Source organism: Macaca nemestrina, chromosome 8, assembly GCF_043159975.1.
Source record: "Macaca nemestrina isolate mMacNem1 chromosome 8, mMacNem.hap1, whole genome shotgun sequence".
Lineage (NCBI taxonomy): Eukaryota > Metazoa > Chordata > Mammalia > Primates > Cercopithecidae > Macaca > Macaca nemestrina.
The window spans coordinates 35861462-35878488 of NC_092132.1; the positions used below are offsets into that span (position 1 = coordinate 35861462).

At 38.0% G+C, this 17027-nt stretch overlaps 1 protein-coding gene across 9 annotated transcripts in view; it reads left to right on the forward strand.

Moving 5' to 3' along the window:
- Positions 1 to 17027, forward strand: part of LOC105475969 (syntabulin) — a 116721-nt gene that overhangs the window by 56230 nt on the left and 43464 nt on the right. For all 9 annotated transcript variants that reach the window (XM_011731502.2, XM_011731499.2, XM_011731506.2 and 6 more), the window contains one exon: positions 15695 to 15892. In XM_011731502.2, coding sequence (XP_011729804.1) covers positions 15695 to 15892 — 198 coding nt within the window. The remainder of the gene's footprint in view (positions 1 to 15694; positions 15893 to 17027) is intronic.

The window sequence follows — 17027 nt, forward strand, 5'->3', positions numbered from 1 at the left end:
GATATCATGGCAAGATTAAGTAAAATGTGCATTAAATAGTGCTCAAGGATCAGACCATTAGGTTATCAGTGATCTTCAGCAGAAACAGTTGCAGCGGAAACAGTTGCAGCAAATTGGTGGTGAGCAGGAGATGGAATGTATCAAACTCCCATCAACTGGGACATGAGTGAGAGGTAACAAAGTATAGACGACTTTTTAAAAAAGGGCTTAACTGGGATGGGGAACAGATAATAGAATAAAAACAAATATTGCATTTACAGTGAAAATCAGGTGTTTATCAAGTGGCAGATATTTGATAACGTTTTGAACTGAGAAGTAAACAGTAAAGAATAAAACAGAGAGAAAGAAATCAAGGGAGAGAAAAATAATAACAATAGTGGAGAAGTATTAACTAACAAGGCCGAGGTAGACCAAAAAAAGATACAGAAATTAGAAGAAAAGAAGTAAGACTGGATGTGACTACAAATAAGTATATTTATAGATCAGAGTAAGAAGCTGAGGGATCAATTTCAGTGTCCAGGTTAGGTGCTTTCCACATTATCTGGTTTTAAAATTTCTTGCTTGCATGCTTGCTTGCTTGCTTGCTTGCTTGCTTGCTTGCTTGCTTGCTTGCTTGCTTGCTTGCTTGCTTCAGCCTCCCAAAGTGCTGGGATTACAGCACCAGCGACCATGCCCAGCCTATTTTTAAAATTTCTTATTTGGTTACCTGACTCCCCAAGACTGTAAACCCTATGAAGGCAGGAACGATATAGTCCCCTGCACTCCTAGCAGTTGCTTAGTAAGCATTTGTTGGAATTTGGTAGAAATTATAATTATGAGAACAGAACAAGTGAATAATTCATTTATAAAATACATTGAGAGCATGGCACTATCTTAGTAGTTGGGGAAATAAAACAACTAGAAAAGTACTCGGTACTCTATTAAATAGCTTGGTTAGATGAAGAAAACATCCATGTCCTGAGGAGTTTAGCGTCTCTAAATGTCAAAAAGAGTAAGCTCCACAATAGAACCATGACTCCGGTGTTGTGGGCATCTAGAAGAGAGGTCTCTTACTAAGAAAACCAGAAAATGCCCCACTCAAGAGCTGGCAAATAAGCAAGGTTTTGAAGGTTGTGTAGGAGTTTGAGAAGCAAAGCACAAAATGGTAAAAAGAGAGATCAATGTGGGTAAAAGCAGAGTCTTAAAAGTGCAGGGCATATTGAGGGAGCAGTGAGGAGTACTGTCTTCTCTAATTGTTATTTTTCAGTCACAAAAACCATCAGAAAAATGAGTAGCCCAGATTACAATCTAAAAGGTAATTACAACCAGTTGCAGTGGCTCATGCCTGTAATCCTAGCACTTTGGGAAGCTGAGGCTGGCAGGTCACATGAGGCCAGAAGTTAGAGATCAGCCTGGCCAACATGGTGAAACTCCATCTCTACAAAAAAAAAAAAAAAAAAAAAATGCAAAAATTAGCCGGGTGCAGTGGCACACACCTGTAATTCCAGCCACTTGGGACGCTGAGGCATGAGAATCACTTCAGCCTGGAAGGTGGAGGCTGCAGTGAGCTAAGATTGTGCCACTGTGCTCCAGCCTGGGTGACAGAGCAAGACTTTGTCTCAAAAAAAAAAAAAAAAAAAAAAGGAAGGAAGAAAGAAAGATAATTAGTATAGGCCATATTTGCGTGTTTCCCAGGAGTCTCATTTGACACTAGTCACCACCCTACCCCACCCTCCAGGTGGTTTTTATTCTGAGAAAGCCCCAGTCTCTTCCCACTAACTAGAGCAGAAAATGCCTCCTAACCTGGTGCCCTGGCCACTGCTGGAGACAGTCCTCATGCTCTGAAGCTTCCCTGCCAGCTGCTAGGCTTCTCTGGCTCCAGAAGGAGACCTGTTATTTCAGGTTGACTGTTCCCTCTTTTTAGGGAACCCAAACCAAGTTTTCAAATGCACACCTGTGCTATTGTTGAGATCACACAACATTCACCCATCACACTAGAAATCATATGCTTCAACTTTTCCCTGCTCAGTGTGGATTTTCTCTGGGCTCTGCCTCTTTACCAGCTGGCTCAGTCTTTATTCTTTTTGTGTGTGGGTGACCAGTCAGATAGGATCACTGTTAGAGACTGACCTAACTCAGAATTCTTAAGACCCTCTGGATCTTAGGCTACCCTTCTATTGATTCTGGAGTGTTTGTGAGGATTATATTTTCTTTAATGCTAATTATATTTTTATTTTTAAATTCAGAAGTAACAAAAACATATTTGTTATAAAATATACAAACGCATATATGAGACTGGAGCTAGTCACATTTATATGATGTATTTTGCTTTGCTTTTTGCCAAAGTGAAATCATGCTATATTGATCTGTGATCCTTTCTGTTCATTAAGCAAATATTTATTGAATACTTATTCTGTGCAAGGTAGTTTTCTAGTTGCTGAGCTAGAGCAATGAACACTACTGGCATGGCTCTTCCTGCCCTCAAGGAATGCATATTCCAGGCAGGACCTGCACCTGTTGTTGCTTGTCAGCACAAGGAAGACCCCCTCATTCATGGTAATGACAGCATGGCGTGTCACTCTACGGAGGACCATAATTTGTTCAACTATTCTTCTGTGGGTGAACATTTTGTCTATGAGACTAATTTTCATAATTTAGAATTTTGTATTATGAATGTCACTGTAATTAGACTATATTTTTTCTTTGACTCTGCTTTCTTCCTTTGTTCTTTTTTCTAAAAAAGAAGTAAATTCCATGATATAAATGTTATCTAAAACAATTCTTTTTTTCAAAATAGAAAAAACTCAGATGTAGCAATTACATAAACTGTATGATGAACAGTGCTTTTTATTTTTTTATTTTTTCATTTTTATCCCTTACCTTATCTTAACCATTACCATTTTCAGATACTTACTGTGAAGAAAAATGGAAAGGAAAGGAAAAAATACTCACATTGCTACAAGACAGCTCATTTTAATTCAGATGCCTTTAAAGTGGTTTGTAGTTATTTTATTGTAAGTTTTTCAAGAGGTTAAGAACTAGCTTCTTGGGGCTGGGCATGGTGGCTCATGCCTGTAATCCCAACACTTTGGGAGGCCGAGGCGGGCAGATCATCTGAAGTCAGGAGTTTGAGACCAGCCTGGCCAACATGGCAAAACCCCGACTTTACTAAAATTAACCAGGCATGGTGGCAGGCACCTGTAATTCCAGCTATTTAGGAGAATCGCTTGAACCCTGGAGGGGGAGGTTACAGTGAGCCGAGATCACGTCACTGCACTCCAGTCTGGGCAATAAGAGTGACACTCTGTCTCAAAAAAAGAAGAGAAATAACTTCTTGGGCTCTGTCTCTCTGTCTCTCTTTCTCTCTTCTTCCCTTCCTACCTTTCTAGTTCTCTTTCTTCTCCCTCTCCTTTATCTTCTCCTACTAAAGAAACTTAAAAAAGAAACAGCCTTTAAAAAGGCATGGCCTAGAAACTGCAAATAAACCCATAATGCTAAGGAGAGGGAAGGTCAGAAAGATTTGTAACATGCCTATTTTGGAAAGATCATAACCATATGAAAGAAAAAATAAGATAAAGTTCTTCTGAAAGACAAATTCACCACCCCCATGCCAGGGCTCAGTTTTCTTCTGTCACCCTCTGTTTCCCAGTTTCAACACCAACTCCTCCCTCACCAGAACATCTAGGTAGATTCATTACTCATTCTACATTAAATATTTGGACCAAATATTTTCTCCTCCAGATTCCTTCTTCATGGGCTGCTAGTCCAAATCAAACAAATTGATGCTTGGTAGAAACCAAGTACTCGGCCCATGTTCCAGAGAGAGAGCACGCAGTCGTCTGTAGAAATGGAGCTTACCTCACCTGGCCCTGCGTCCTCCTTTACTGCCCAGGGCTTCACCAGAGTGACTTTTATGGGAGCACTCGAAGCTCCAAAATAGCTCAGAAATCCTGGGAATGTTTATCCGTGAAGTGATTATTTTGTCTCCAAGAAACAAGGAAGGCACTCAGTAAATAATTACTCCACTCTCCACTTTGCTTTTGTGGATGTAAGTTACATGTCTTAGTGTGAGGTGTTCATTTCAGTCACTCTGACAAGCTAATTTCCATTAGCACCTACTCACGCCCCATTTATAAAGAAAAAAGAGCTCCCTTCCTTCTTTACAACTGCCCTTCATTTGCAAAAGACCCCCCCATTTCTTTGCAACTGCCATCCTGTTTCTCTGCTCCTCTTCATGGCAAAAGCTCTCCAAAATCCTGGCTCCACAATGTGTCCTGGCAAGCACGTGAGTGACGACGTTGGCAAATCTAATATTCCCCTTGTCTGCCCTCATTTTCCTTGACCTCTCAGCAGCACTCAGCATAATTGAATAAGCCCCCCTCCTAGGAAAGATTTTCCTCCGTGGCTTCTGTGAACCACTCTGCTGAGCGTTCCTCCTGCCTTTCAAGTCACCTTGTTGGCCTCTTCTCCTGTCCTCCCCAAGGGCTTGTATCCAGGCCTGTGTCTTTCAAAGTCTCACCTGTAGGGTGGTGATGCTCCAGACTTCCCCCCTGGGTCCCAGGCTCACTTATCCAAGTGCCTACTTGATATCTCCAAGGTCATGTTTAATTTGTGTCTCAAATGTAACATAGCAAAACCAGAATTCTTGATTTCACCCCCACACAGTCATAAACGCATTTTTCTCCAATTCAGAAATGACTGCCATGTACCTACTTGTTTAGGAAAAAAACCTAGAAGACATTCTTAATCCTTTCCCATTTTTCATTACTATAAATAAATGCTTTCAATTATTTTTCCAAATTTATCTCAAACATATCTACTTTTCTCAATTTTCACTACTACCACTTGAGTCAAGCCATTGTTACCTCTCATTTCTACTATGGTAGTGGCCTCCAAATGGGTTTATTTGCTTCTCTCCTTTCATTCTTAAAGGAGCCATGCAACATAGTGGTTAACAAAGAGGCTCTGATGTTAGCTTGTCTGGATTCATACTACAACTCTGTCACTTACTGATTATAAGCTTGGACAGGTGGCATAAACACTAGTGCTAGTTTTGTATGACCCCTGCCAATCAGGATGACAACAGTGCCTATCTCGGAGGGATATTAGATTAAGTTAGTTAAGACGTGTTTAAGAATAGTGTTTAGAAGTAAAGTGTTTAGAACAGTGCTTGGTAGTTAATAGGCACTTAGTAAATATTAGCTAGATATATTATCATTGATTCAGTCTGTTCTCCATTATAAGCACAGGCTAAATTTTTGTTATCTCATGCGTAGTGCACACTGCAGTTTCTGTTGCACTTCCGATAAAAGTCAAGATAACTGACCTAAAATTCTTCACTACTTGGGCTGCTGCATCCCTTTGCCCTCATCATCATTCTCTCCCCACCGCTCTTCTTCTTTTTGGTTTCCTTAATGTACCATATTCCTGCCTATCTCAGAGCTTTTTGTACTTATTCTCTGTACCTGGAATTCTTTTCCTTGTTTTCTCTGCCTTTTGCGTGATTATTTCCTTCTCATTTTTTTGGTTTAGAGTCAAATGACCTCTTCAGGAGCCTTGTATGACAATACATGTAATGAAGTAGCTTCCCACCTCCCACGTAGTCTAAATAATATCATCTGGTATACTTCATTAACAGTAAATCCCAAATATCTTTTTTTTTTTGAGATGGATGTCACTCTGTCTCCCAGGCTGCAGTGCAGTGGCATGACCTCAGTTCACTGCAGCCTTGACCTCCTGGGTTTGAGCAGTCCTCCCACTTCAGTCTCCTGCGCAGTTGGGACTATAGACATGACCAGCTAACTTTAATTTTTTTTTTTTTTTGTAGATATGAGGGTCTCTGGCTGGGTGCAATGGCTCATGCCTATAATCCCAGGACTTTGAAAGGCCAAGGTGGAAGGATCACTTAAGCCCAGGAGTTGGAGACCAGCCTGGGCAACATAGTGAGATCCCATTTACAAAAAAAGAAAAAGAAAAAGAAAAAATTAGCTGGCTGTTGTGGCACACACCTTTGGTCCCAGTTACATGGGAGCCTGAGGTGGGAGAATCACCTGAGCCCAGAAGATGGGGGCTGCAGTGAGCCCTGATCACTACACTCCAGCGTGGATGACAGAGTGAGACCCTGTCTCAGAAAAAAAAAAAAAAGAGAGATGTGGTTTTCCTGCATTTCTCAGGCTGATCTCAAAGTCCTGGCTCAAGCTATCCTCCCACCATGGCCTCCCAAAGTGCTGCAATTACAGGCATGAGCTATCACTACCTCACCTGGCCCCAAAATATCTTTTTATGTATTTTTTTTAACTTATTAACTGTTTCTCCTCATCACTAGAATGTGAACTTGTTAAGAACAAGGATCTTAGTGTCTCACTCAGCATTACCTCCCTAATATCTAGAACAATACCTGACACACGTAGGGAATCAATAATTATTTGTAGAAAAAAATAAGTGGATGAATGGATGAGATGTATACACTTCAACATCAGCCACTGGTTAGTGACATGTTGTATAATACTGAAGCAGATTTTAGAGCTCTGTAGATCTCTGAGTTCTCACTAAAAAAAGATGCTAAAATTGAGTGAAGGAATAGAAATTCAAGGTGTGCTATTGAAAACCTAGAATTCAAAATTATCAAAATGGCACACATTTTATATGGCTACATGTGTTGAGGCAGGAATACTGGAAACAACTAGAAAGAGTTTCTTGCCTCCAATTTCTGTGAGCTGTTTATTATGGGATGAGTTCTTTCTAACAGCTTCCTTTGTCTGTTTTTAATTTGGGCATTCCCAGAATTGCTGATGTTTCCTCTTGGAACAAACATAAGTTGAAAACTTTAGAAAACAGCTAGCTTACGGTGGTGAGCAAACAGGCACTTTGTCAGACAAACCTGACTTTCAATCCTGAGTCAACTGCCCAGCAGCTCTGGGCCCATGAAATTTTTAACCTCTCTGAGCCTCCATTTTCCAACAGTAACATATTATTAAAATTATATGATAATAATTAATGCATTTGCCACATGACAGGTACTTAATAAATGTTAGTCTTCTTGCCTTATAAATGCACTGAAAGGTTTGTGATAAGAATTTCACATGGTTTATATTAATCATGAGTTTAAGTTGTGACATGTTATCTATCTCCATTAAACTATCTTCAAAAATGCCAGTATCTGGAGCAATAAGCATAATAAGAGCTATGTTAGTGTCTGACACATGGTAGATATTCAATAAATATTTGTTGAATGGATGAATAAGCAGTCAGTAAATGCTTCCATTGTTCATGAGAATCAACTAGATTTCCATATAGTTTAAAATAATGTTTCTTTAAACTAGCAATAACTTCCCCCCGAAAAATAATTATACAACTGAACATCAAACAGAATCAAACCATAAGTGAATGTTTCAAAACATTATGGCACAAAATCATATTTTCCTCCATTGATGTTATTTTTAAGTGTCTTCTGGAATTGTTTAGTTCAACATCTTTGAAAGCCAGTGGGCTCTGAGATCTACATTCAAAAAGGAGCCCGCAGTTTTAGAGATGCTTCTTGGACTTTGAAGACATATTTTATTAATAGTTGTAATTTTTTGAACTTGGTGTTTTATTCTTACCTGTAATTGGTGTAAGAAGATTGTTTCTGAGGCAGGGTCTTACTCAGACACCCAGGCTGGAGTGCAGTGGTGCAATTGTGGCTCACTGCAACCTCCTCTGGGACTACAGGTATGTACCACTATGCCCAGCTAATTTTTGTATTTTTTGTAGAGACTAGGTTTCACCATGTTTCCTAGGCTGGTGTCAAACTCCTGGATTCAAGCGATCTGCCAGCCTCAGCTAGAAGATTTTAATAGGGACTTGGTAATCATAATTGCCACCAAATGTGTTTGATGGCACTGGTTTTTAGGCATTTTTGCTTAATTATCAGGAAAGCTTATGATACATACACACTTTGGGCAATCTAATGTTTTGAAATATATAAATGAATTATGCAAAAAGTATTTGTTGCTTTCAAATTTTCATCATAAAAGCATTGCAAAGTAATGTGGTAGACTTCCTTAAAATTACAATATTAATAATAAAGTTAGCATCTAACCCTCATACCACATTTTAAAATGGATTCCAGATAGATTTAATTTAAATGAAAGTGAAACCATAAATATCTAGGAGAAAGTACAGGCAAATATTTAGTTGATCTTTAAGTAATAAAAGAACATTCTAAGCATAAAAGTATTGGAAGAAATCACAAAGAAACGTATGGAGAGATTTGACAGAATAGAGCAAGGTTTGAATGTCAAAAACATTATAAAGTCAAAAGCAAACAATATACAGTGAAATATGACAAAGGGTTGACGCTTTTAATATATAAAGAGTTCTTACAGATTGGTAAGAAAACCTGAACATCCAAACAGAAAAATTATCACGGATTTGAACAATTCATAGATATAAATTTAAAAGGTCAATGAACATACAAAGACATTGAGCTTCACAAACAATTAAATACATGTAAATTAAGACATCAAAATTTTATTTTTAATCAACTTAAAAAATGAAAAGCAAATAATATTTAGTATTGGCAGGTATTTAATAAGTGGAGTATGTTCATACAATAATGGGAATATAAGTTGTCTCAAACTTCTTGGAAGTTTTAGTAATTCCATTAGACATACATTTTGTGAGCTCATCAAAGATTTGACCAAGGATGTATCTATAAAATGTGTAGTAAAGCAATTTTAATAATAGTGAGAAAAATTAAAACAAACTAATACTTCCTACAGGAAGCATTGGTCTTTAAAACTGCTGTGTTTGGCTGGGAGCAGTGACTCACACCTGTAATCCCAGCATTTTGGGAGCCAAGGTAGGAGGACCACTTAAGTTCAGGAGTTTGAGACCAGCCTGTCCAACAAAGCAAGATTCTGTCTCTTAAAAAAATATATAAATAAAAATAAGCTGAACACAGTGACCTGAGCCTGTAGTTCCAGCTACTAGGGAGGCTGAGGTGGAATAATCGCATGAGCCAGGAGTTGGAAGCGAGATATGATTGTTCCACTGCACTCCAGCCTGGGCAACAGAGTGAGACTCTGTCTGAAAATAAACAAACACATTTTAAAAGTGATGTTTATGTCTATTTTAAATCAGTACTCCTTTAGGATAATGCTTTCCAGAAATCAAATAAAATATTTTGAAACTTTTAAAAAGCATACTCAACAACAGAGAACAGTGCAGTGAACTCTCATGTGCTTATTACCCACTTATCTAGATCAAATGATAGCAAGATATTCCTGTATTTGTTATGTCTCTCTTTTCTTTGTGGAAGCATTTTAAAACAAATCTCCAGACATCATGTCATTTCTTGTCTACCAACGTACCTCAGCATGCATAACTTTTTTTTTTTTTTTAAAAAGCACATTTTCTTACATAATCACAGTGCCCTTTTACTTTCTAACATGATTAACATAATTCCTTGGTATGACAGAGAATGATGAAATATCCCAGATTTTCTCACAAGTGCCTATTTGCTTCCCTGTAGTATCATTTAACCCAGAAGTCAACAAACTTTTTCTATAAAGGGCCAGATAGCAAATATTTTTTATTTCATTGGCTAGATAGCCTCTGTTGCAATTATTCAACTCTCTGCCATTGTAGCCTTGAAAGCCACCACAGACAATATATAAAGGGTTGGGCATGGCTGTGTTCCAATAACAATTTATTTACAAAAACAGGCAGTGGACCAAATTTGCCCTGCAGGCTGCAGTTTGCCAATCTCTAATTTAACTCATTATTCTGTTTTCTATATATTTCATAAGGTGAACATTATTAGCTGTAAAGCCTTGATTGGATTTGGGGGCAATTGTGTGTTTGTGTGTGTCAAGAATTCTTCACAGGGAGTGCTGCATGCCTCATCTCACATCCCATCAAAGGGGTTTTCCCACTGTTGGTGATGGGAAGAAGACTCAATGGGTACATTTGGGTAAGGCCTGATCCCTCCACTGTAAACTCTCTATTAGACTTTGTCTAATGGTTTTATCTATTACGGGTTGTTGCCTAAATCAATTATTTCATTCGAGGTTGCAGAATAGCAACTTTATATTTCTGTTATTCCATCTGCTTTCATTAGCCAGAATGCTTTTGTAAGGACAAACTTTCCAATAACAACGAATGATTTCAGTTCTACTGAGATACAGTTTATATAGGAACACTTTTTACAATAAAAATATATGCTAATTCTTTCCTTTTAATTGCCAATTTTCAATATAAAGAATTGGTCTTTGGATCATTTCCATTGATTTCTAGGGATTTAGGCATTTTGGGGGTGAAAGGGGCCTTTCTCTATCTCTGTAATGTGTTTTTTATATGACCATGAACTCAGATTTTTTTATATATCCAGTGATTATCAGTCATTTGAATTTATTGTTCTTTTTGGTACTCAAATTATTTCATTGTTGACCAATGAGGCCTCCTTTGCGTTGGTTCTCGTTAGTCTTTAATAGCTTGTTTCTTTCTAGCCTAGCAAGTTCTAGGGAGAAATTTTCGATGACAGATAATGAAACTGTCTAAAATATATGTTGAAAATTGGATAAAACAAAAAGCAAACAGAAAATATTTTGCTGGGTAACACAATTATAGGAGAATAGTGTGTCTTTATTTTATTCTTTACTTCTTTATACTCTTCTGTACTTCAAATTTCACACAACGAGAATTACATGTTTTATAATTTAAAAGTTAAGCTAAAATTTTAACAACCTCAACAGATTTAATTTAATTTAGCAAGTACATTTAAAATGAGATTCAAAGTATTTTTAAAGTACTTAGGCACATATTTTTCAGGATTATAAGTAATTGCATAATTATTAACTATATCCTATATTTCAAAGACCTTGTAATGTAAAGAGAGAGGAAATACAGATTTTTAACATCATTTTTTAACAACATCTAGGCTACAAAATTGTAATAGTTGCTGGTTTTTCCCATCTATCTTTATAGAACTTGGCATGTTTTTTATTTTCTTGATGACAATTTGGAAACTATTCCATTCCACAGGCATATATTTTTAACAGTACTTTAGATAGCCCACAACCTCTGAGGTTCCCAGATCTGTGAGTATTCTTGCTACTACCCTTAATCCTGTGTGTTCACCAATTTTAAGCAAATGAACAAGAACAACAACAAAAGAACCAATTTCTAATAAAATCAAGGAGACATGTAAATTAGTCTCCTTTACTTAGAAGGTGATCATTTAGATGTGGCCTTGAGGAGGGTAATGTTTACCTGAGTTCCACCAGAGGCTATGCGGGACCTGTCTAAGGAGGATTTAAAATAGCAGCCCCTGGAAGGAAATTGCCCCATATTTTCAAATGGATCACACTGTATAAAGCATGTAAAGTGGTCCCATGTTTTTTAAGTAAAGTTACACTTACCTCGAATAATGGAGAAAGAAATGTAAAAACTCAACTCTGCAAGAGTTTTATACACCCCCTCTGTAAGAGGGGTGTGTATGTGTGTGTGCGCGCACACACACATGTCTGTGATGTAAATTCTTCTCTCTCTAATAGACCAACAGTCTTCTACATCTTCTTCCCTAAAACCTTGGAGCAAAGCTTCCCTATGGCAAAACCATACTAAAATGTTCATAGTTTTGTCAGTCATTCTTCTGGAAATTTGAAACATCCTGCACTTTGGGGGCAGATTATTCAGTATTTCTGCAATTTCCTGCCTAGAGTTTTCTCACATTAGAAATCTTATATCATTCATATAAAGAAATCTATAATTTCTTTATACTAACATAACTTATAAAAGCTAAAATTATAAATCTATCTTTATAAATCGATAGATTGTACAGGAAAATTCAGCAGTCAGGCAGCAGCAGGAAACAGAAGACACATTCACATAGTTTAACTGAAACAGGTTTAATAAATAAATCTCTTTAATATGTGCTTGGTCTACATGTAGTTTAGTATGGTAAGATTAGATCTAAACAACCAAAGAACATCAGCTTGGCTTTACTATTCTTAGAATCTCAGAGTAAATATGGCCAGGCACGCTGGCTCACACCTATAATCCCAGCACTTTGAGAGGCTGAGGCAGGCGGATCACTTGAGGCCAGGAGTTCAAGACCAGCCTGGCCAACATGGAGAAACCACATCTCTACTAAAAATACAAAAATTAGCTGAGTGTGGTGGCACACGCTTGTAATCCCAGCTACTCAGGAGGCTGAGGCAGGAGAATCACTTGAACCCAGGAGGTGGAAGCTGCAGTGAGCCAAGATCACACCACTGCACTCCAGCCTAGTCGACAGAGTGAGACTCTGTCTTAAAAAAATCAGATAGATAGATAGATAGATAGATAGATAGATAGATAGATAGATAGAATAGATAGATAGGTGGTAGATAGATACTCAAATTATTTCATTGTTTAATGAAGCAGAACTCATTTAGGTCTTGAAAAAAAAATCTCAGATAAATTGGAACTAAGAATATTTTTCATAGAATTTTGAAAAGGAGTGTTATCTTCATTTGAACTGGTGGTCAGCTTGCAACTGGCCATGAAGAGGAAGAGAGGAGGAGGGAGAACAGAGAAGGAGCCCTAAACAAGACTTGTAAAGATAACTTCTTTCGTGTTGCACAAAGAAAAATACCTCAGATTACTCCCTAGCACATGAAGCTCTGTGCCTTTGCTGGGGTCTTACTTCACATAGCTCAAGTGTGCCCTCTGTAGTAGGAAAATTCATGGCCCTGCCCTTTCTGAAACTAGATTCCTTTGTTAGTGTCGGGTGCACAAAACAGGCAAATGCCCCAGGCTTCCCACATAACCCACAGATTTTCTTGGATATGGATTAACTTTATCAGACTTGCCAGTTTACAAGAACTGTGCATTGTGAGTGACATGTACCCAGATCCTTTTGGCTTATTTATAAACTCCACCAGGATGGGGCCTGGGTACAGTGCCTGTGGGCTGGTTCAGTGCCAGGACTTGATACATTTTCATTGGTTAAATAATGTCTTTCATTGGTTAAATAATAATTCCTATTATTCCCCCCCACATACACCATATGAAGCACAAGAGTAGAAAGTTAAGAGATTTTTTGTAGTAATTTGAATCCTGTAAGATGGATCCAAAGTTCAGGATTTATTTAGGTTTTTTTTTTTTTTAAATACTTTAAGTTCTAGGGTACATGTGCATAACGTGCATGTTTGTTACATATGTATACTTGTGCCATGTTGGTGTGCTGCGCCCATCAACTCGTCAGCACCCATCACCTCGTCATTTACATCAGGTATAACTCCCAATGCAATCCCTCCCCCCTCCCCGTGACAGGCCCTGGTGTGTGATGTTCCTTCCCTGCTTCTGGAGATCCTGGCTGTAAATACTGATGACAGGTGAGGTATCACACTCCAGGGTAAAAATTGCTACTACTTCTTCCACACTGCCACCACTCTAAATAATTTCAGTCCTCAAATTTTAACCAGACCCCAGCACTTAATCCTTGAAAGGAATAGCACTGAAAACATGGTGCGCACACATTCTTTCTCATTTAACTGCAGAAAATGTAATAGAACTGAAGGTATAATTTTGACAGCATTTCTCAATGCTGGAAATTGTTTAATTTTATCCCTGAGAGTCTGAGAGTTTTCAGGAAAACTGAGTTTTTTAGGGTAGACACTCTGAAGCATAGACTTTTATTTTGTGGGGACATCTCTCTTTCAAAAGAAGTGATTTATGGAACTGATTCATAAGGAAATAATGTTAAAGACAACAGGGAATGTTGAATGGTTAGATTTCATTCATTTATCTGCTTTGGGATAGGAATTAAGAGAGGCTCTCCTGAGACATTGTGCAGACCTGTTGTGCCTTGTAAAATTGCTGGAATCTGTGTCTGAGTAGTTAACAGCTTTGCACCTTTAAAAAGGAGCTCAAATATCTTTGGGTTGAAGCCTGGGGTGTGTGAGTGTAAGGGAAAGGCAAGGGCAGTGAATGATGAAAGAACCGAGCAACAGCCACCAGGAAGGGTTCTCATCACCCTGTCATTCAGGGCCAGAGTTTCTTCAGTTCAGGAAGAATGCAGCATGTTTAAAAGAGCCCAAAGACTGCAGGCATGAGCAGCACACTAAAAACCATTCACTTCCGGAAACAGACCACAGAGGTCCTGCATCTGCTAATACACCGAAAAGTCAAAACACTATTATCGAGAGAAATAAGTCATTTTATTAGTGCCAAGTTCACTCTGTTCCAGGAATTGGGATATTTTGTAATTGAAAAATGAAATAAAGTCCAAAAAATGAAGTAATGGTAATTCTTTCTTTAGATGGATTCTAGCAATCACCATGTTTTATTCAAGCCTAATTCTGTTTCTATCTTTATTCAAGCTGTAGAGTTTTAAGATAGCCATTGGTAGATGGCATGTTATTTTAGCTCCCTTAATATTCACAAGATGTCTGAAAAGTTATTAGTACTAAATGTCTTTATTTGTTGTTTTGTCTAATGAGTTACTAAAGTAACTCTGGCGTCAAAACATCTTCATATAATAAAGATTATTTAGTAATGTAAATTTACCACTAATTGATCAGTTTGAGTAGATGATCTTTTAAGTAATATTGATTTGACTTTGAGGTCCAATTCAGTTCTGCTCATTAAAACACAAATGAATTAACCAACCATCATAAGTACTTTAATAAATATGGAAAGCATTTCTAGGAGTCAGCAGTATGACTTTCCTGTTTCAGTAATAAGCATCTACACAGGTCACTTCCTATCGTGCATATTAACTTAATATAATCACCCTGGTAATAATCTGTTACTTGAAAGTTAAAGGAATGTTTCTAATCTGAATATCATTTTCATCTTACCAGTTTACTCCAGACAGCAATATATCTGATTTATGTATTTTTGGTTGTGTGTATATGATAAAACAGGATCACTTCTCTCTGCTTCTTTGAACCCTGAAGTCAGATGACTTATCTTTCAAATTCTGTTAACCAACTGATGGGTCAAGTGATCCAAAACTGGATGTGGTCAATAATATTCAAGTAACTTTACCTTCCAGACATAAACTCTGAAGAGTTCACCCTAAAGATCCTAGTTGTTCTGGTGAACTTCTTATTGCTAAACACTTCCAAAAATCTATGGACACATATGACCCAAAAACACACTATATAAAGTGTTGAAACAGATGTGACTTTATGCTTGACAAAATGAGTGTTACAGAAATATTTGTGTCAAAAAGCTTACAAGGGGGCAGGCGTGGTGGCTCATGCTTGTAATCCCAGCACTTTGGGAGGCCAAAGCAGGTGGAACGCTTGAGGCCAGGAGTTTGAGACCTGCCCGGCCAACATGGTGAAATGCTGTCTGTACTAAAATATACACAAAAAAATACACGGGCCTGGTGGCATACGTCTGTAATCCCAGCTACTTAGGAGGCTGAGGCACAAGAATTGCTTGAACCTGGGATGCGGAGGTTGCAGTGAACTGAGATCGCACCACTGCACTTCAGCCTCGGTGACACAGCGAGACTGTCTGGAAAAAAAAAAAAAAAAGTTTTGCATGAAAATATGGAGAAATGAAGGAGCGTCAGGAAAGGAGAGTCCCCACAGCAGTTAACCTGGGCTTCATAAGCAGAGTGGATGTGTGCGAGAGCACGTGTGTGTGTGTGTGTGTGTGGCGCACCGCATGGCTTCTCATCGTCATCATTGATTTCCTCCTCATCAATTAACACCTATTGATTCCTGTCTTCTAGATGACACAGGCTGTCCTAGCAGCCAGTCAGTGTCTCCTGTGAAGACACCCTCAGATGCTGGAAACAGCCCCATTGGCTTTTGCCCTGGAAGTGATGAAGACTTCACCAGAAAGAAATGCACGATTGGGATGGTTGGTGAAGGAAGCATTCAGTCCTCTCGATATAAGAAGGAATCAAAGTCAGGCCTTGTGAAACCAGGTCAGTGAACTTACTCGCCATGCTTTCATTAGAACAATGTGATGGGAGAAGTTTCACGTTTGAAACTAGACAACTGTATATCGAGTTGGGGATCACTAATACTGCACCCCGCATCCAAAGCATCATTTTGAAAGGAGGCAGGGTAGAAAGTGGACTATTGTCTGAAATGGTTTTTAATAACTGAGTAACTATAGTGACCTACAGTGACATGTGTATTCATTATAAAGAGTTTTTTTATGAAAAGAAACAAAAGTTGAAGAAATATAAGCTAGGTGTTTTAACAAACATTGAAACTATATGAGCAATTCTGGATTCAATTATACTAAGCAATTAGTTAGTACTATCATAAGTGACCACAAACTGTGAAGAGAACAGGTTATCTCGATGCAAATCTCTGTAGAGCTGGGCATTATCTTGATGCAAATATGTAGAGCTGGGCATACTTGCTAACTTAGTTATAGTCTTTTCTTTTAGAGATTTAAATATGAATGTGATATGTATATACACACATAAATGTTCAATAATTACAAAATATTAGAAGCTATAAGATGAAATGGAGGTCATTACTGCAGTGAATGAAATGCCAGCAGCATCAGAAAAGGTCAATTCTTAGAGTCTGCACTATGTAAATGAATACTTTGTATCTCAGAAATATACATGCAGTAGATAAACAAAGATAGTTTTAGAGAAGCTGAAATGATAACTTTAAAGTAAAAGGATGTGTTCATCGTCATTGGGAGGTATCCTCTATATTGCATTATTCTCTTTAACTGTCACAGTTATGCTATTCGTATTTACAAGCTGAAAAGACAGATTACTGGCTTGCATGAGTCCTCGTTTCTTACATTTGTCTTCTAAGTTGTTTTTTTTGTTGTTGTTGTTTTTTTTTGGTGCTGACGTTATTGTGCAAGGAGCTACAGATGGTTTATTTTGATGAGGCCAAGGCCTGGCCCTGTGTCCTCTTCCATAGGATGCTAGCATCTCTTTCTGCTTCTGTTCTTCCTGAGTCGTTGATGTACGCAATACATCATAATGAATTATTCTTCATCTTGCTTTTGTCAACCAAATATTAGGTCTTTTTGTCACCAAGGAAAACTTAAACTGTGAAAAAGAAATCCTCTGTTTCCTAGTGGTG